The sequence below is a fragment of the Sycon ciliatum genome, chromosome 8, assembly GCF_964019385.1.
Source record: "Sycon ciliatum chromosome 8, ocSycCili1.1, whole genome shotgun sequence".
NCBI lineage: Eukaryota > Metazoa > Porifera > Calcarea > Leucosolenida > Sycettidae > Sycon > Sycon ciliatum.
In genome coordinates this window covers 7,913,270-7,933,285 of record NC_088650.1, presented here as the reverse complement: position 1 = coordinate 7,933,285, position 20,016 = coordinate 7,913,270, and the positions used below count along the sequence as shown (strand labels likewise).

The window sequence follows — 20,016 nt, the reverse complement described above, 5'->3', positions numbered from 1 at the left end:
ATGGCGGATGGTGCTAAGTCACAGCCGGACATCAACCAACTGGTGCAGCTGATCCAAGCTCAAGTGCAAGCATCTGCCCAGCGCGATGCGCAGCTCCAAACTCTGTTGCAGTCAATGTCGCAAGGATCATCAAGCAGCACGAGTGCACCTGCTTCGTCTGCTCCTGCTCCATCCACCAAGCTCGTCGCTGTGGATCGGCCCATATTGTTGTCGTCGGCGAATCTAGCTGAATTTGTATCGTGGAGCGAGGCCTGGGAGGACTACTCCCGGTGTCAGCTGTTGTCAGCGCAGCCCCGCGAGACAAGGATGGCCGCGTTTAGGCAGGCCTTGGATGAGGACCTGCGACGTTTCGTTCGTGAAGGTGTGATTGTGGTGCCAAACACCCATGATGTCCCGGAGGCCATGGTTGAACTACGCAAGTTCATCCGGCGCCAGCGCAACCCCCTGCTGGACAGGATTGAATTTTACCGCCGTGCCCAGCAACCTGGAGAGACGTTCGACGCGTGGTACACATCCCTGAGGGAGTTGTTTCATGCGTGCAACTTCTCCGGGTTGGATGTCTGTTCGACATGCTCAGGGCGTATGTGTCAAACATGCCAGCAGTCGCTCCAGGCTAACACGGATGAAATTCTGCGAGACCGCATTGTTACCGGCATCCTGCAGGATGACGTTCGACACAAGCTGCTGGCAATGAAGGATCTAACCCTGGCAACCTGCGTCGACCTATGCCGCGCCGAGGAGGCTGCCAGTCAAACCTCGTCACGTATCCCCAGTCAGGCCACTGGAGACGCGTCCGTGAGTGCCGTTCGTTCCAGCTATAAGAAGCAGAAAGGAATGGCATCCAAGCAAGCTCGAGCACCCGCAGCCAAGGATACCAAGTCTGGCAGCAAGCCCTCGCCGGACAAGTGTCCCAACTGTGGCCGCACCGCTCATAGCAAGCGACCCTGCCCTGCTGCGGATCGCAAATGCAATGGCTGCCAACGCACCGGTCACTTCTTATCCATGTGTCCGTCTGCTTCTAAGAGGACTGTCGGTCAGCTGAAGCTGCAACGTGCCGCGTCCTCCCGTGAAGGGGCTACCATAGCCGTCAACACGCAGCTCGTGTCTGCCGACAAGCCAACCAGTTTGCGCTGGCTTCCTGACACCGGCAGCGACATCAACGCTATTGGCCCTGCACACCTCGAGCTCCTCGGAGACTTTATTGAGAATCTGCCTACCGACAAGGATGTTGTGCGCACCGCTGATGGCGCACCCTTGACCAGTCTTGGCAAGATCCAGGCGACCTTGACGCTCGATTCCGTCACACACGACACCACACTGCACGTGTACAAAGGCCTGGATGAGGCACTGCTATCCCGCCAAAGCCTCTGTGCCTTGAATCTGTTGCCTGCTTCTTGGCCCTCCGTGTTTGTCCGTTCTGCCCGTACTGAACCCAACACGGCCCGGCAGCTCCAACAGCAGCTTCTGGAAGAGTTTGCCGACGTTTTCGACAGCTCACAGCTTCCACCAATGGATGGTCCGCCCATGGACATTCAGTTGGAACCAGGTGCAGAACCCAGCTGCGTCCGCACTGCTCGCACCATACCGTTTGCCTACCGGGATCAGATAAAGTCCCAACTGGACAGTATGGTCGATGATCGCATTATCGAGCCAGTCACAGAACCCTCTGCGTGGTGCCATCCGATCGTTCTCGTTGAGAAGAAGGGCACAACTGAGATGCGACTGACTGTGGACCTTCGAAAGCTGAATGATCAGGTACGCAGACCCACCCATCCTGCTCGTACACCACATGACGCAGTGGCAGCCATCGGCAAAGCCCGCTACTTCACGAAGCTCGACGCCCGACATGGCTATTGGCAAGTCCCGCTGTCCGACGATGCCAAGCCGCTCACCACCTTTATCACACCGTGGGGGCGGTACCAGTTTCTTCGCAACCCGCAGGGCCTTGTCTCGGCTGGTGATGTATTCAACTCCCGTACCGACGCAGCGTTTGATCGCCTCACCAACTTCGTAAAAGTGGTTGACGATGGTCTTGTGTACGATACGGAACTGACGACTCATTTCACCCACGTTCGTGACGCTCTGCTCCGCGCCCGTCAGCACGGCATTACCCTGAGCGCTAAGAAATTCGTCTTCGGCGTACCAGAAGTCGACTACTGTGGCTACCACATCAACACGGATGGTTACACCGTTGACAGTGACAAGACGGCAGCCATCACTGATTTCCCAGTACCCGTTAATCGCACTGACGTCCGCTCATTCTTCGGGCTAATCAACCAGTGTAGTGATTTCTCGCCCCGTATCGCACAGCTCAGCGACCCGCTTCGCCCGTTGCTGAAGTCCACGAATGTGTTCCTGTGGGAGTCGGCACACACTGACGCGTTTAACGCCGTCAAAGCTGCCCTGGCTTCTCCCCCGATATTGTCGTTCTTTCAGCCTGGCCGACCGCTTCGGTTAGAAACTGATGCGTCCGTGAAGAACGGACTTGGTTATGTTTTGTGGCAGCAGCAGGGCGACACCTGGTGCATACTCCAATGTGGAAGCCGGTTCCTCTCTGATGCCGAGACGAGATACGCCGTCATTGAGCTTGAATGCCTTGCAGTTACCTGGGCAGTACGCAAGTGTTCGATCTATCTCTCCGGTGCTCGGTTTGAAGTTATTACCGACCACCGCCCGCTCATCCCTATTCTGAACTCCTACTACTTGGATCAGATAGAGAATCCCCGGCTGCAGCGGCTCGTCCTGAAACTTCGGCCCTATCAGCTACACGCAACCTGGCGGAAAGGCACGGATCATGCTTTCCCTGACGCTCTGTCCCGCCATCCAGTCAGCGACCCCTGCCCTGACGATGAACTGGGTGAGAGTACTGCCTCTCAGGGCGCTGCTATCCGTGTGTGCACGCTTGATACGTCTGGTGGCCTGAAGTACCACGCGCTCCGCTCCGCCGCCCAGGCCGACGCTGACTACCAGTGCCTAGTTCAGTTCATCGTGTCTGGTTTCCCTGCTAAGAGGTCCCTCATGCCTGAGTCACTCCAGCCGTACTGGAATGGTCACGAGCACCTCTCTATTGACAGTGGTTTAGTGATGAAAGGACCCCGTCTCTTGATTCCCGTCGCTCTCCGGCAGCGTGTCTTGTCTGATCTGCACGCATCCCATCAAGGATTGACGCGCACGAAGTCCCGTGCCCGGCAGATTGTATTCTGGCCACGATTGTCAGCCGACATCGAGCATGTTGTCCGCAGTTGTGACAAGTGCCGCCTGCACAGCGCCTCACAACCGAAGGAGCCACTCCGTGTGGACGATCGTGCTCCAGATCTGCCATTCCAGCATTGCAGCGCCGACCTGTTTGAGTGTGAAGGCCTGCAGTATCTAGTGTATGTGGACCGACTAACCAGCTGGCCCTGCGTTGCCAAGCTCGGACGCACTGCCTCCTCTGCAGACGTCATTCGGTCTCTTCGCCGCTGGTTTCCTGACATTGGTGTCCCCGAGGTACTTACCAGTGATGGTGGCCCTCAGTTCCAGTCCCATGTGTTCGCTAAGTTCTGTGATACCTGGCACATCCGTCATGCTAAATCCTCTCCCCATTATCCGCAGTCGAATGGGCTTGCCGAGAATGCCGTGAAAGCCATGAAGTCGCTAATTCACAAGACCACTAGTAATGGCGACCTCGACGTGGATTCCTTTCAACGTGCGTTGCTTGAGTGGAGGAATACCCCGAACGCCACTGGTCAGAGTCCAGCCCAAGCTCTCTACGGCCGGCCTCTGTCGTCTTTTGTGTTTGCCCACCATTCCAGCTTTGCTCCTGCATGGCAAACACACGCTAATGAAGTTGACCAGCGCTCATCACACTACCTGGAGTCGACTCAGCAGCATTACAACCGCTCTGCTCGGTCCCTTCCTCGTCTGTCTCTTGGAGCACATGTCGACATCCAGCATCCCCGGACCAAGTTGTGGTCAGCTCATGGCTCAATCGTAGCCATTGGTCAGCACCGGGACTACTTGGTGAAACTTCCAAGCGGCCGCATCTATTGGCGCAACCGCCGTTTCCTCCGACCAAGAGTCTCTCCTACACCCCCGCCAGCTGCAGCCGTCCCTACTGTTTATGCTCCAGACGCGGCACAAGGCCAGACACCAGTTGCCTCTATTGCCCATGGTGTACATGCCCCAGCACAGCCTGCACCACGCCGCAGTCATCGCCATCGGCAGCAGAATGTCCCGTTTAATGTGATATCCACACGCGGACAATCTTATGACTGATGACTTTGTCCTCATTCTGTTTCTGCTCTTCTGCCGGACCTATGACTGTTGCTGTTACTTATGCACTTCATTGCTGCTGTGTTTTTTTTGTTTTTGTTTGTTTTGATCAGATAAATATGTCTTTTATCTCAGAAGGGGCGTGGTGTATCCATATATGTTCTGCCTGTTGTACGCATTGCCCTTTTGCACTCGCGTGTGTACGCATACTAGTACACACATGCATCACGGTTTTCTGCCTGTCCTTTGCTATGGACAAGAGGTCTTTTCTCTTTGTCTTCTGAAAGATAAGTCACAAACCCTACCTCGTGTGTTTGCGTTTGTTGACACAACAGCTTCCAGCCGAGTCTCACGCGAACCGTGAAATTTTTTTTTTTAAGTGAATTATCGTGTCCGTTCCCGAAGGAACTCACGACGGCCGCTAACACCCGGTAAACCCTAGCGGCAGATGCAGCGCCTAATGGTGTGGGTATTTGTATTTGTATTTATGGATTCTCCACAGGCCTTAGCCTAAATCGAGGGAGTCTCCGTGGGTGAGTGGAAAAGTCTCACAACCACTGGCACAAGTGCCGAGAAACCCCATTAGGCCACCCTTTGTTAATTCATTGTTTAACGTCCTTTTTTTCGCGAAAAGGTACGCGGGAGGGCGGAAAAAAAACAAAAGCCCATTCCAAAAACTGGAAACCCCAATCAAACATTTTGACCAGTAAAGCATGTGATATAATATGGGTCTAACGGCACTTGCAGGCATAGAACAACACTCTTTGATGGTACATTGGAGCACATGCCTGATGAATCCAACAAAACAGGTACATAGCATGGAGTTAGCATGTCATGAATTCATTACATCTGGATTTTTACTAGGACACACCGTACGATATTTAAAAGCCAACAAAAAAGGGAAAAGAACACAAGACAAAGGCATGCCCGGGAGGCAAGATTATAAGTTTAAGGTCATGATCGGCACACTGTGAAACTACACAATCATGTATTTACAACTTCGCATATTATTGGTACTACTACTTTCTTGTTTTTTTTCCGGTCGGAGGCAAAAAGGTACGCGGGCGCGGACGTTAAACAACGAAAAAAGAAAGGGTGGCCTTAGCTCCATCCATGTACCCCTTGTGCCAGGCCACAAGTTCCCAGTTGACTGTGGGTAGCAGCACGGCTGGAAAAACCGCTCCCAGGCAGGACTTGAACCAGGTACCTCTCGTATCTCAATCATGGTATTTGACCAACCCACTGTGCCTGCCTGCCTGGCAAACAATTGAAACATGAATGAAATGTACCAAAAAGTACTAAATTCTGCCGGCATTATCCACCAAAGGTTGCCTGGAGTGCCCTGGCATCTGGTCAATGTTTTTGCCAGCTGGGTGGATTTGGGACGTAGTCGTTGGGAGTCTTGGGAGTTGGGTCCCCTAGGGCCCCTGACGGCATTGCCAGTCGTTTCCATAGTGACGTGTAGCGGTTATCACGTTCGCCTAACACGCGAAAGGTCCCCGGTTCGATCCCGGGCGGAAACACAATCTTTGTCTCGTTCCCGAAATACATGTACGTTCGTTACCACACGAGGTCTCACGCAACGAAGTCTTTTTTTTCAACTAACTTGAGTTCGCACTTGACAAGTCGCCAAGAAAAGATCTAGCTCCCACGTAGGGAGCAGCACACCATTCCTCAGGTATCGCGGAAGCCGCTACCCGTAGCTAGCCCTGTGACTGTGGCTTGTGAGGTTTTGACTTTATTGAGAAAAAAAACGGTTTTCACACGTACATGTACATTATTATTATGAAATGACCCAAAGGCAATGTGCCTATCGAGGGGTTCATTTGATTGAAAGAACAGTAGATGTACATGTATGTACAAAGACAAGTAGGGATTGATGAGGAGAGAAATGGGGAAAATCAACTGCAAGGTGGCGGAATTCCGTTGATTGCATAAGCATGGCCTGTTGGGACTCCCCTAGTCAAAATAATAAATGGTCAGCTGTAAATTTCCTGAGGCGAACTGTACATGTACACACTGTACTACATGTACATGTATGTTTATACAATAATAATACTTCGAAGTACAATAATAATACTTCGAAGTACAATAATAATACTTCGAAGTACAATAATAATACTTCGAAGTACAATGTACAGTGTACCAGCACCTTTCCCACTTCCAGCATAAGAACCTGGGGCGAAGAAGAGAAAGGCTGAACGTCAACCCGCACGGAAAAGAAGTGTGCGCCCGACCGTGGCAAAGGTAGATGGGAAACTAGTACTAGAGTCCGGCGGATTCTGCCGGCAGAAAAATTGGCAGAATTCGGTACTTTTTCTGGTAAGTTTCATGCATGTTTGGTATGTGGATAAAGAAATGGAGCAGAATTCGAGGAATTGCTCGCCATAAGGTTTGTATGGTTCTACCAATTTCACTGCTTTTCGAGCAGAATCTGCCACCTTTTCGAGCAGAATCCTTTGAAATGAAGTCTTGCAATACGTCTTCTGCATTTAACGCCCATCTTGCCTGCCTTCTTAATGACGGGCCACAATGTACCCGGTTAAAACAGCTCCTTTTTGAAAATGTTTTCAATGAGTGATGTGTCGCTTTGTTTTGCTCTAATTGGTGCTTTTCTCCAATGTCTAGGGTCCAGCGGATAATGCTCCGAAAATGTTCGTATAATGCTAACCATAATGCTCCAAAAACTGCCTTATAATGCTGATTATAATGCTTCAGCAAGGGATATAATGCTCTTGGTTTGGGACAAAAATGGAAGAAAGTCTGCACATTGTCAAACTTCCAGGAAATTATGCATATCGTCGATCTGCATCTGAAGTTGCCACCTTATCTCTCACGAGCTCCACCACTTCTTAGCACTATAAGACATGATCGCTTCTCCATTGATTGCTCTCCATTCCAACTTTGATGCAGGGTTGTGGCAGAATAGTCGGTGTATCAAATCCCTCCCCTAATTATTCATGTAGTGAGAGATGAAACCATTATTGCAGGTAGTCATTCATTGTTGGGATGATGTTAATCTTGGCAAATAGTATTCCTGCCTGCAGACAAGCTGTCACTGCGTCCACTCTGTGAATAATGTCTTCATCTGAAACACCAGACGTGAGGCCAGCTCCTGAGATCCGATCTCAGATGGAGAGCCCTCTAATTTGCGGAAATCCTGAAAACACGTGGTCAGAAGTTATTTTGCCACTTTACATCCTTTGCTTGTGCTCTCATCTTCTCCTTGAGATGGTGTGTAGACGTATGGCTTGCCACAATACTCTTCCTTTCTGATAGCATTTGACTGTAGGCCTGGCATTACAACCATCCACAACTAACTGTACGTGCTTCATGAGGAAAGTAAGACAGGCGCTGCTGAGCAATCGACTTGGTACTGAGTCCATGAGAAGATCTAGTTCTTTTCGAGCCTCCTGAGCTGGACTCAGCAAAGACAGTTCCTTTGGAACGAGCTCTTTCTGTTTATAGCCGCTCCTTCATCCTGGTCCAAATATAGCAATGCATCAGTGTCTACTTCAGTATCGCTAGAGATGCTATCGCCAGAGCCTCTGGCACAACTAGAAAACTCTTCTTCGTCTGTTTGATATTCACTTCGCGTATGTCTCCTCCATAGCTCTCCATTATTCTAAAAGTAAAAGAAACCTCGTAAATAATTTCTCCGGATTTGTGCCACTTGAACTGTCTCGGCCTCGGTCGGGCAATGGGCATGCTTCACAAATGGCTTGTATACATTTACCTGACCACATCGCTACAATCATAACGTTCTTATGTAGCAATAGTTATGTAGCGTTAGTGCTAAATGTGTTACGTGTCTACACACTATCCAATCACAAAGTCATGCGCCGGTACAATGCATAGTGCTCAAATGCCCGGAATGGGCGGAGCGCAGTACGCAAGAGGTACACACAAGGAGTAAAATAGGGCTGTTTCGTTGTTACTCAGTTTCATGGCAAAAACCAATCATCAGACAACATCTCATGATCATGATTGTAGCCGATTGTTGCCAAAAACCTGGGATTTCCCGATATTATCCACTATGAAACTCGTTATGCCGCTCATACCTCACATAATGCTCGTTTTGTTCCTTTCTAATGCTCCATAATGCTCCGATGCTCGAATAGTCGTATAATGCCGAATATAATGCCGGCATTATCCGCTGGACCCTGCCAATGTCACGCAGTCGTATTTATTCAGCTTTTATTTCTTATGTACTTGCATACTGGTATTAGTTTAGTCCCACAACCTGCGATAAAATGATCAGCTGTAGCACCTCCACTTTTATGTTTACATGTATGTATCTATGTCATTCGGATCTTCCCAAGTTGTACATTGTACTGTTGAGATACCGAATTCAAATAAATCAATACCATCAATACCCTTCCCAATCCGCCGGTCCCTAGAAACTACTACTACTAGTACTACATCCTTGAGGAATCGTCCAGTGAGGTCGATAGTCAGGTTGAAGTCTCAAGTGGGTGAGGAAATCAGCGCAAATGGCAATGGTTGGGTAGCTGACGCCTGAAATCCACTTGAACGTCCGGTGGACACCCAGGTCAAGTAATAGTTAGTTCCAAAAAGCGTTGGCCATAACTCACACATAAGTCGTAACGTTCTAATTATAATGCTACTAACGGTATCAAGAGTAGAATACTCAGTAACCCCCAGGCTTATAATACTTTTGCTACTACATTGTATGATCAAGCTGCCATACAGCACTAGACACTTGTTTATGCCTCGTCATCATTGCTTTTTCTCGTATGGTCCATGTATGTAACTACTGGTACTTGTTTTTATTGTATCATTGTGTTACTTAATTCTGCCCGTACAAGAGGCCGGTTTACCAAGTTAATTAAAAAAACAAAAAAACATTGTATGATCATGATGATCGCGGCATGTTAGCTTTTGTTGTTGTTTGGCTTTATTTAGAGTGGAGTTTCAAAACAGGCCTAAACCTAATGACAATGGTCCCACTGATTAGCTGACTTGCTAACATGCAATTATCTACTCATACTTACGCGGTGCGAAAGAAGGAGGAAGAAGGAAATGCACTGACTTGAACCGGTCTTTGGAGAATACTAAGTCTTGTACAGTGTGAAGGAGGAGACCAGTATGCAGCAGTAGTAGAGTCTAGAGAAGTCTACTTGTACTAGTACTAGTGGAAGGGCCATTGGCACTAGACCGTAGTCTCGGCGTAGTATACAAAGCAGACGTGGACAGTTGCTTTCAAGACAGCATTCAGAACCCACTGTAAAAAATAATCATGCCAGCACCTGGCACACTTCTTCCGGCACCTGCGACTGCGTGCATCTTCCTAGAATCAGGCGGTAGGTATCACCGCTGGCAACAGACTTACAGAGTCAGAGCACCCCCCCCCCCCCCCCCCATGGCCCACCGTTGAAAGACTCAAACTCAAAGACAAAGTTAACTGAAAGGACACACAATCTTCGTATCGTCGATAGGCATGGGCGGATAATGCTCGAAAAGGCGGCAGATTCTGCTCGAAAAGCAGTGAAATTGGCAGAACCATACAAACCTTATGGCGAGCAATTCCTCGAATTCTGCTCCATTTCTTTATGCACATACCAAACATGCATGAAACTTTAATACCAGAAAAAGTTCTGCCTGCATCATCCGCAAAGGCCTAATCGTCGATGACGGGCCGTCGGCAGTTCTTTCATATGGCCGTCACTCTAAACTCAAGACGTCAGCCACGTTTACTAGTACAGTGCAGTAGTAGTAGCTTTTTGGTTTTCAGAACCGTTCCTGCATGACCGAGCATGGCGAGGCAGGCATGGCCGCTGCCACCAGGCCATGCCCGGGTTTTGGAAGGATTTTACAGCTGCTGCTGCAGATCGTTCTGCATTGTTTCCGAGTCCAACCGGAGGTTCCGATCCGCAATCAACATGATCAACGCATCAATGCCATCATTCATGGATAATATAAGTGATTGTTTGTGTAGTGCACATGATCCGATGACTGTCTGTCTGTGCATGGCAGTGTGGCGCACGGCCATGGCATTGTTTGTGTCCAGGGAAGCGTGGATCGTCACAAGCGTCACACTCGCAGTACCGGGCGGTAGTGCTAGTGTAGACATCTACGCATGTAGATCAGGGGTATACGACTCCCTGATCTACAGATGTCAGTGCAGACAGTAGATCTACATGTACATGCCAGCGGCCTTGACGGCAAAAGCAGCCGCGCGCTGTCGGGGGCCAAACTACAGTAGTACGGAAACTGCCAGCGAACGCAGCCTCAGTTCTCTCTCCGTCGGTGGGTTGCAGAACGTTCTTGCTTTTCAGGTACCAGGTTACGGTAGATCTACGTCGCTGTTGGCCCATCTTGCTGCACGGGCCTTTTGGAGTGTTGCTGATTGGGAGCAGTGTTCGAGATCTGCTCCGAATACGACGAATGCGATAATGTCTGCCGCCACGCATGAACCTCTGTCGAACACGGCGGGCGCGGGCACCGCACAGTCGCCCAAGCCTGGCGCACTGGTGAGCATTTTCAGCGCCGATCACAAGGACATGATGCTACTGGGTTACTACACTGCGCTGCTGAAACTGTTTGACGGAGCGTCGAACCAGAATGACCCGACGGTGTGCACAAAGGCGGAGGAGATCGTTGACTGGCTGGGATATGTGGTCATCATCGTCATTTACATTCTGCGACATTTCTGGCTGGAGGTGACCAACCTTAGACACATGCTAGCCGCCAGGATCGTGCGAGCGCTCCTGTTCGCGGCGTTCACGCTGTGCATACACAGTCAGCCGCTGTCGTGCTCGTTGCCGCGCCACACGGTGGGCAACAGCACGGTGGACGTGGACCGCTCCGAGCATCTGCACACGCTCAGCTTCGTGCAGGGCGCCATCATGCTGACGCTGGCGCTCATCGCCTCGGAGACCTGTCGCCGGCAGCTCATGGCGTCGGACGAGGAGGCAGTCGCTGAAGCCGAACATCCCATGACAACAGTTGCTACGGCGTCGCCGACGACAGCGGCGGCACCATCCGATACTGCGACAACTTCAGCATAGAGATACGACTTTTCAAGCTGCTGCTGATGTTGATAGTGATGACCTTGTCTTTATTGATTTACAACTTTCACTTAGGCAGTTAGTTGATGTAGACGCTGCCGGAGGACGCAAGCGTTGTTTTAGACTCTCGCGTTGGGCATGGCGTCCGGCAACAACTCGGCTGAGCTCCGGGCTGGTGTAAGCATACTCGCAGACATCGCGCGGAAATGCCCACATGCGTGCATGAGCTGATCTTTGCTGCCGCGCTGCCGCATGCAGATGCTCAGCTGTACAGCTACATATAGATGTCCCTCAACTTGCGACAAGGCATATTCGGGCAGCCTGAGCCAGGGACCTGTTACGTGATGTACATGACATTGTTCCAGTGTGCATGGCCTCCGTGCATCAGTGATCTCCGGCGGCATCTGTCCGCTGCAGACTGGCATGGCCACTATGCATGCAAGTATGCCGCGATTTATCATGGCTCTTGGCGAAAAACTGCATGTCCATTCACGGCGAGACGTTCGTGTCTCTGACGTCCATGCGCTGGCATCTTTTGCAGCATTCTCTTCTTTGTTGGCATTGCAAGTGCAACTTGGCGTGAATTGCTCCGCATGTGCTACCTTTGCAAGTCGATTTTGGTACAGTACCGCTGCTAATGCCGGTTAGGGTCATCCCTGAGCGTGCAGCCAGGAGAATAGAGGATGATGCCGGTCGTCTTATGCAGTTTACTTTTCTTTCAGATTATTTTCAGAGATTACTACTGAGCCGCCGTTGAGTATTCAGGCTATTTACCAGTACAGTACATAGAATGAGCTAGCCCTATCAGCAATCATTGCATTCAGTGATTAGTAGTACCACTTTGCTGTTTTTCTTTTTGCCAGATTCAATGCAAAGATTCGAGTTATGATCTAGACTAATATGCGCTGACACGCCGTCCCTGCAGTGGCTGGACCATGGCCTGTTACGTTAGTGCCAGTGTTCGTTGTGTTGGCGTCATGGTGGCCGATCATGTTGCACCTACAAGGCTACATGTATTTCAAAGTACCCTTCTGTACCATAGATCTACCAGATGTACTGCCGCAGAATTATTTGCATGTCAGCAAGAATCAGTCCATAACTTGAATCATGAATGTTCAAAAAGTTGGGGGTTCCTGACGTTTATGAGGGAGTTGTCCATGGTTGACTCCCCCGTGTAACTCTGAGTCTGATCTACATGTTCGTGCATGGACACCCTGTCTGTAGAACACGTTTTTCGGTAGACACCAGGGAGTCGTAAATACCCGTATTTTACGACTCCCTGGTAGACACCCAGGACATTTCACATGTCCTCCACAATGACTACCAGGTATGTCATGTTGTTGTTGCTCATAAAAAGTAGGTAACATGACACGGCACGTGCATAGACTAGTACTGTAGTAGTGATAGTACATACTATTACTACATAATGCACGCTTCAAAGAGAGCACTGACCGTTTACGTACATGCACCGACCCGTCATTTTGCAAACAGCATAGCTGCATACTCCAAAGCCTGTCACCATGGTCACGTCAATAGTGCCGTGGTGCACCAATCATTTCAAGAAATACAGTCGATCTACAACAAGTGACTGTCATAAAGACGAAGTAGTGGTGTTGTTGTCTATCGTAGTTACCTTGTTTTCCTCCTACCCGACTGTCGATATGAGTCGTGCCCACATGCTTTACGATGACAAACCCCTGGAAAGCGGGTCGACTGCGCAGCACCACTGGCAAGGCACGTTCACTGAAGAAACTGCGTCCAAAAACGACCCCTCTGACCAGGCACCGCATGGTGTCATCTTAGAAGCAGCCTATCAAGCGCACGAGAAGCACTACTTCGACGATGCTAAGAAGCAGCGATATCGATACTGGGCCGTGCATCTCGAGTTCAAGTCTGCTGCACGCCGTACATACGACAAATTCAACCAAGAAGTTGAACCCAATCTGGGCAAGACCAAGCTTCAAAACAGTGGATTTCTGAACTCGTCCTATAAAAAGGTACAACAGTATGTAATACGTGTACTGAAATACTACCATTACGACACATTCTTGAAGCAATCAGTTGTCAAATAAAACGGGGACATCTTTAGGCATTTGTCGAACACACCGATGGCGCACCATTCTCGGATAAGTAGTAGGGTGTAATAACAGGGGGCCAACATAGGCGAAAGAAACGAGTGCTGCACAATCATCCTCGCGCATAGAGGTTATTCAAATGATGCCATTGTGACGAATTAGCGGAACCGCGGATAAGCGCTAAACATCCAGCATGAGTCAGCGGAGCCACTTATGGGTGCTATCAAGAGTAGCTACAAGAGTGTGCAACTCCGGATCTCTCCTGCCCAATCTGCAGATACCCCGCCCACGGCGGAATTTTTTGTTGACGTCACCTTTTTTCAGAAGAACGCGCATTTCGCCGCAGAGCAGTGTGAGAGCACGTGCTGGGCACGGACCTTGTAGTGTAAAGCCGGCCAAGAGCACGAGGGAAAACTTTCCGAAAGACTCGCAGCGCGTGCGTCGTCGAAAAGATTACGTCGACAAAAAATTCCGCCGTGGGCCTACCCATCCGCGAGTTGCACACTCTTGTTTATCTACTCTTGGTGCTATGTATACAGCATGAGTCGCTAGTGAATTGCTAGTGCATCGCTGTGGCACAACTTTGCCAAAGCGTCTCAACTGATGGTGTAAGCGCATGACCTCCATACCTGATCCGGATAAAAACGAACCAGTAAAATTCGCCTGAGGATCTATTTACGGGGTAGATACATCTTCAGCTGGTTCATTTAGGAACTACATCTGCATCTGCCGCTAGGGTTTACCGGGTGTTAGCGGCCATCGTGAGTTCCCTTTGGGAACGGACACGATAATTTACTTTACTTTACTTACAGCTTGCTGAACGTTTGCTCCCCCCCCCCCCCCCCTCTCTCTCTCTTTCTCCCAGGTGGCTGACGGGAGTCCCGACACCTTATCCTATTCTCAGGTAAGGAGATGGTACTGATGGCAGTTTTGTCAGTGTGCGTTGTTTCCCCCTCTCTTTGCCTCGTTCTTTCATAGTATCTGCTTGCATGTATGCAAAACACGCCCCCCCCCCCCCACACACACACACGCCACGTGAGTGCACGCACACTCCCTCGTTCAGGGAAAACTCATTCCGCGGCCGTATGAAGCTATCTTCCGCTTTTGGATTTAATACAGGGAGAAAGTGTTTTCCATTTTTAAAAGAGATGGGAGCTTGGTCCACTGATCATCTCAGGGCACAGACCATACCTCAACGTACAGTGCAACCTGTCTATAACAAGGCCGTCACAGCCGGGGCGGCTGAGGCCGCCCCACTTTTTCGGCTTTTTTTTTTTTTTTTTTTTTTTTTTTTTGAGCGCTCGAGCACATTACAACAAAGCACAATGATCGCAGCTTAGCGCAAACGTGACAAATCCTTAAGGCCTTGTCCCCGATCGTGGTTTGTTGCAGAAAAGTCTTTCATTGCAGTTACACTGAAATGGCACCAAATGCCTGGAAATGCTTGCAATTGGCTTCAATTTTTGAATTATTTTCCCGGGGGAGGGTAATGTTTGTCCCCGATCGTAGCGTCTTCTTCGTTTGCTGCAGAATCAAAAAGACTTTCATTGTAGTTACCGTACACTGAAATGGCACCAAATACCCGGAAATGCTTGCAATTGGCTTCAATTTTTGAATTTTTCCCGGGGGACGACCCCCCGACCCCCCTTCCATGGCCGCCCCACCTCCAAAGTCGGTGCGACGGGCCTGTATAAGGAACACCCGGGATGATTGACCATACAATATTTGCTTGTCTGTACGTGTACTGTAACTGCTTGCATGCTCGTCACCTTGCCGTGCAGGTGTGTCAACTGATCGCGAGCAAAACTGACCTGGACTCCTGGTCACGGCCACGCCAAGCCAACTGCTTTGTGCTGTACCTGGCCGAGGACTCGATCAAGGACACTGCTCTGGAGGCAGGCCAGTGTCTGAGGGTGAGTGCAGCTGCCTTTCAAGTTTCCACTCTGCCCTTGTGTAGAGATTGTTTCAGTGCTTCACTCAGACTCACGGCTCAAGGTGTGTGTTGAGCGACGTCACATGTGCTGGTGATCTGCTCAATGCAAAAACAAACGAACAAAAACTTATGATTTTGCCATTTGAATCAACCCATGCCCTGCGCTTGTGCACTGTATAGTGAGCCAATCCTACGCTTGTGTTTTACAGTGCTGCCGGGTCAATGAAATCCGATTACGTGAGCCTGCACCAGTGCACAGCCCAGTGTCCACAGCCACAAGCTGCACAGTGCCTGCGGCCCATCGTGACATAGACTCACATGATCGGATTTCATTGAACAGAACTGTACTAGTAGACGGCTACAGAGAGCATATTACACATGGCAGTAGGATGAAAGCGGTTGAGTAGTTATCGATTCCGACTCTCTCTCTCGTCCCACCGCCTTCATTCACAACAAACCGCTTTCCTCGGCATGCAGTGAATACCCAAGCTACAGCCTACAGAGTCCTGATACCATCAAGAATGTTCTGTTGTCATCACGACTATTCAAATGCCATCAACAGTGGTATGATGTGATCACAAGTGTTCTGAACTTCTGACGTCATCAAGAATGGTATGATGTCATCAAGAATGGTATGATGTCATCAAGAATGTGCTGGTGTGCCCGATCACTCCAGTACATGTTGTGACAATATGACAATGTGTGTGTAGACAAACATTACGACTATGGTGTAGATGGTGTGATGTATTGTCATATTCTGTTCTATTCCCTGTAGATCCGCACGAAAGCCAACGGTCCTTTCATCGAGTCGTTCGCCTTGCTTGACACGGTGGAGAAACGCGCCATCACCAACTATTCGGGTGGAGCAGCCACTGGGAAGTCCTGGACGGACAATCTAATGGCAGCCAAGCAGTCCAAGGCCGCCGACCAGCTGCCATCCGAATCCAACGAAGGTGTTAACGATGATGAATGGGACTAGGGCGTTGCATGTTCTGTTTCCAGGCACATACATGACAGTATGCCGCAACGCAAACAGCCGTGCCGAGTCTAGGGAAATGAGAAATGGCTCAAGTCCTTCTCAAAACAGTCCGAACAAGCACCAGCATTTGTGTGCACTGTTTCCGATTCGTTCTCATCGCCACGTTGTGTACAGTATGCGGGCCAATCACATGTGCTAGGTCATTTCCCGTCGGACCCATGATGTGCTTTAGTAGCGAGTGGTCACTTAACAGACACAGCAGCAGGACGGCAGCACTCCGCGTTTCTTGATCATCGGATAGATTGCTGGCACAGGACTCCCTATCTACCGGCCGTGACCTCTCACGTCTTGCGTACGCAATAGAGTAGAGCCTAACCACCACTGAGTAGCCGCTATACATGCGAACACTGTTAGTTGTCACTTCATTCCCAGTAGAAATACCAAACTAGGGTGCATTTTTTTGTCAGTTTTATTATGAGGCAGTGCAGTAGCGAAATCTTTCAAAAGACACTTCTGATGCTGTTTACGATATCCGGTGATATTCAACTATTTGGAATTTTATAGCTGCCCTACACTTTGTACATTTTTTTGTAATTTTTACAGATGCAGAAAAATTAGTCCGTTTCTCTCCCTAATCATGAATTGTAGGGTTTAGAGAATAACTTTTGTGGCATAGGACATTTATTTTTGCTCAATAGACACCCTTAGCAAAAAACGTTACATTGTAACGGTATTATCGTAAGGGGGAAAATACCGTGATTTGGGTTCGACCTTTAGCAAGATGCACACTATTTTTAGTACGCTGTTGCCACGAGAATAGCTTTGATTTCACCCGGTACAACCATTTTTGTCACCATATACGCGATACAAGGTGAAATGCGTACAAACTATGCAATATTTGGCCAAAACACGTACCGTTGGTCACAACGATAAATCAGCCCCCATAACGTTTATACGCTGCAGCTTCAACGCTATTTGGGTGATCAAGGTACGAGTACCGTAAAAAAAATAGCGTTACCGTTGTTTGCTAAGGGTGTCTAGTGTGTGCATTTACCTCCACTATAATTTTTTCAGTACTGCAATTAGACTTCACTAACTTTACCTGGTACAGGTAGTGCATGTATTTTGAAGAGGTGGTTGGATGTATTGTGCAATGAATTCAAAGCTAAGCCGGGAATTTCTCGGACTTCAGGTTCTAGTTTCACTGTTTTTTGTTTGTTTGTTTGTAGTGACTCTCCTTGTTGTGTTAACACACCCACGCGCGCACACACACACACACACACGCACATGCACACAAAGCTAAAGTTCTCAGTCATAATGAGCAAGCAGATATACATGTACGTATACCTTGATATCCAATTCAAGGGAAGTGACAACCCAGCCTTGTTCTGGGGGATTGACTGAAATCAACCTTACAGATTTCAAACACAATTAATTTGTGGAGTCATTTTACCTTCCTGGCCTGCGCACAATAGAAACGATCAATTTTTTTTGAACTCGGATAATGAGCCAGTGTTCAATGTAAAATAGAAGAAGAAAACACATCATGGGAACGAGTTATCGCACGTGTAGTACTGGGGCCAATTCAAAAAATCGACCTCTAAAATACATGCCTTGACACATGTTGGCTAACAAGGATTTTTCGGTGTTATTTGATAGATAATGTCTTCAAGAGTATCTTGGCCCAGTATGGCGTGTCCAATCGCGTCCAAAGGTCCCGAAATCACCCTCGATAGGAATACAAAATTGCCGAAAAAACTAAGTTCTCATCGGCTATATTCAAGCATTTTCAAGACTTTCTCGGTACTATATTGACTGGACCTGGGAGTTTTTACCCTTTTATGTGCCAGGAGCTATAGTAACACCGTACATACACAGGATGCGAACCGACGCGTACACTGATTTTGTGCGAGAGTTGGAAAGATTGAGCATCAAGTAGTGTAGTTGTGACATACCAGAAATGTGTTACCTCGTTTGGACACTTTCTTCAAAGTTTTGCATTGACTCGCTGGTGCTTTTGCTGTCTGAACGTCCACGAATGGATCGATGCTGAATTCAGCAGAACCTTCATTACAATGTCATCTTGGCTCCCCGGAAAAGTAGGCATGATTCCAACAAGGAGCAGCACAACAATTATGTGTGGAAAGCAGGGGAAAGTCATCATAGCTTGCCAAGCCAGTTGTAACTATTCGTAGGACTAATCCACAACCGTGGAAAGTTTCAGACCTGGCTAACTTCATCGGGCTGGAATGAAGGCATTTACTTTATGAGTACTGCTGCACAGGAGGTGTTACAGTGGACGAGCATTTGATTCGAATCTACAAGAGCGGCTGGTGTTAGTACCATAATTCGAACACACCGACCGTGGTGAACAGCTACCATTATCACAAAGCCTATTTACCAGCTCAACAGCTCTAGGACAACTGCCTTAGGAGTGCCATGCTGCAGTGAGAGGGAGTAGCTATGTGGTGTGGAGTGTTACAAAAACGAAATCCGAGTACCTGGAGGTAACTTATCCCAATATGCAACACCAGCAGTAGAAGAATCATTTCCTTGTCGCAGAATTTGAAGGCTGGGCCTAGGCAGTGTGAAACTACAGTTATACTTATAAAACACTAACTGCAAGAAAGAGTCCGATGTCCAATGTCATGGCTTGTCTCTCCTGAACTGATCACGGCACGTAGTTGATGCGATTCAAAAGCGGTGGTGAAGAGGGAAAACATGTTCATGTAATACCTCATGAACTAGTGGCTAAAGAATTGTCCCTGACTGCAGAGCCAACAGTGATGGTGTAGGTGGCGGAGTAGAGATGGGCTCAGCTGTACGGCGTAGAGTTTCCGAAGCTCAGACGGAAGAACAACTTCAGTTAAAGTGAAACACATGGAAGCGAAAGTATTCGCATCACAATGTTGGGATCGATCAGCTTTTTAAACTGCAGCTATTCACATGTGAGCGTTGTCCAACTGCAGCCTTGAAGTCTTTTCAAAGCATTTAAGTATAGGGACCAGGGTGACAAGCTAGCCAATGTTTGGACTGTTTTATGCAAAGGATTTTGGTATTTTCATTTTCATCATTTTTCGTTACAGCACTGCCATCGCATACAAGTAGTGTTGTCCTTCTTACATTGCTGCGAGATCTATCGTATTATCGACACGTACTTCGAGTAAATTAGTTCAGGTTGAAACTGTCCTATAGCACTTCGTTCCTTAGACTCTGACAGTTTCCTACCACCTTTTCCTTCTCCTGTTAGTATTTGGGTTACAATACCTATTCTCTCAATTGAAGTGTAACGCCGAACCGTCTGACGCTTCTCTCCTGTTTGCAGTCTGATAATTATAGTAATGCATGCCTGTTAATAGTCTCATGTACCTGCTAGCTGCACATGCATGTACACGTACCTCAATGCTAACATTCGACGCGACATGTAAATGTACATGAACATGTCCAATAGCCAAGTAGTTTCACTGCACTTTGGAAATTTTGTTTTGACACTGTTAAAGTACAGTACTTGTTGCCGTACTGTATCTACTGCTTATTCTGAGCAAAATGAGGTGCTACTTGGCCATATACGTGTCAGTAAAAATGGATATAGGAGCAATTCTAGTTGGGTTGCCATGGTAATAACGGCCTTTTCTATTTTGATGTTTTTCACCATGTTCGGACACAATTCGGCAATCGAAACCTATGCCATCGTGTTCAGGAGGCAAACACCATCCAGGCATGATCATAAAATCTATGTTAGCA

At 48.6% G+C, this 20,016-nt stretch overlaps 2 protein-coding genes and 1 non-coding gene across 3 annotated transcripts; all 3 read left to right on the top strand.

The window, feature by feature from the left end:
- LOC135823524 (uncharacterized protein K02A2.6-like) lies at positions 1-4,257 on the top strand. The gene has a single exon (XM_065336366.1). The coding sequence runs from the start codon at positions 1-3 to the stop codon at positions 4,255-4,257; it is 4,257 nt and encodes a 1,418-aa protein (XP_065192438.1).
- Positions 4,258-5,699: 1,442 nt separating this feature from the next.
- Positions 5,700-5,777, top strand: Trnav-aac (transfer RNA valine (anticodon AAC)). The gene has a single exon. It is a non-coding gene; the product is annotated as a tRNA-Val (tRNA).
- A 7,059-nt stretch (positions 5,778-12,836) lies between these two features.
- Positions 12,837-17,470, top strand: LOC135823164 (arpin-like). The gene is made up of 4 exons (XM_065336007.1): positions 12,837-13,282; positions 14,226-14,264; positions 15,142-15,273; positions 16,069-17,470. The coding sequence occupies exons 1-4, from the start codon at positions 12,947-12,949 to the stop codon at positions 16,270-16,272; spliced, it is 711 nt and encodes a 236-aa protein (XP_065192079.1). The 5' UTR covers positions 12,837-12,946; the 3' UTR covers positions 16,273-17,470.
- The last annotated feature ends 2,546 nt before the right edge of the window (positions 17,471-20,016 follow it).

Coding starts and splice junctions, on each gene's coding strand:
- LOC135823524 (XM_065336366.1), top strand. CDS start 1: ATGGCGGATGGTGCTAAGTCACAGCCGGACATCAACCAACTGGTGCAG.
- LOC135823164 (XM_065336007.1), top strand. CDS start 12,947: ATGAGTCGTGCCCACATGCTTTACGATGACAAACCCCTGGAAAGCGGG. Junction 13,283..14,225: donor TGAACTCGTCCTATAAAAAG/GTACAACAGTAT, acceptor TCTTTCTCCCAG/GTGGCTGACGGGAGTCCCGA. Junction 14,265..15,141: donor ACACCTTATCCTATTCTCAG/GTAAGGAGATGG, acceptor CTTGCCGTGCAG/GTGTGTCAACTGATCGCGAG.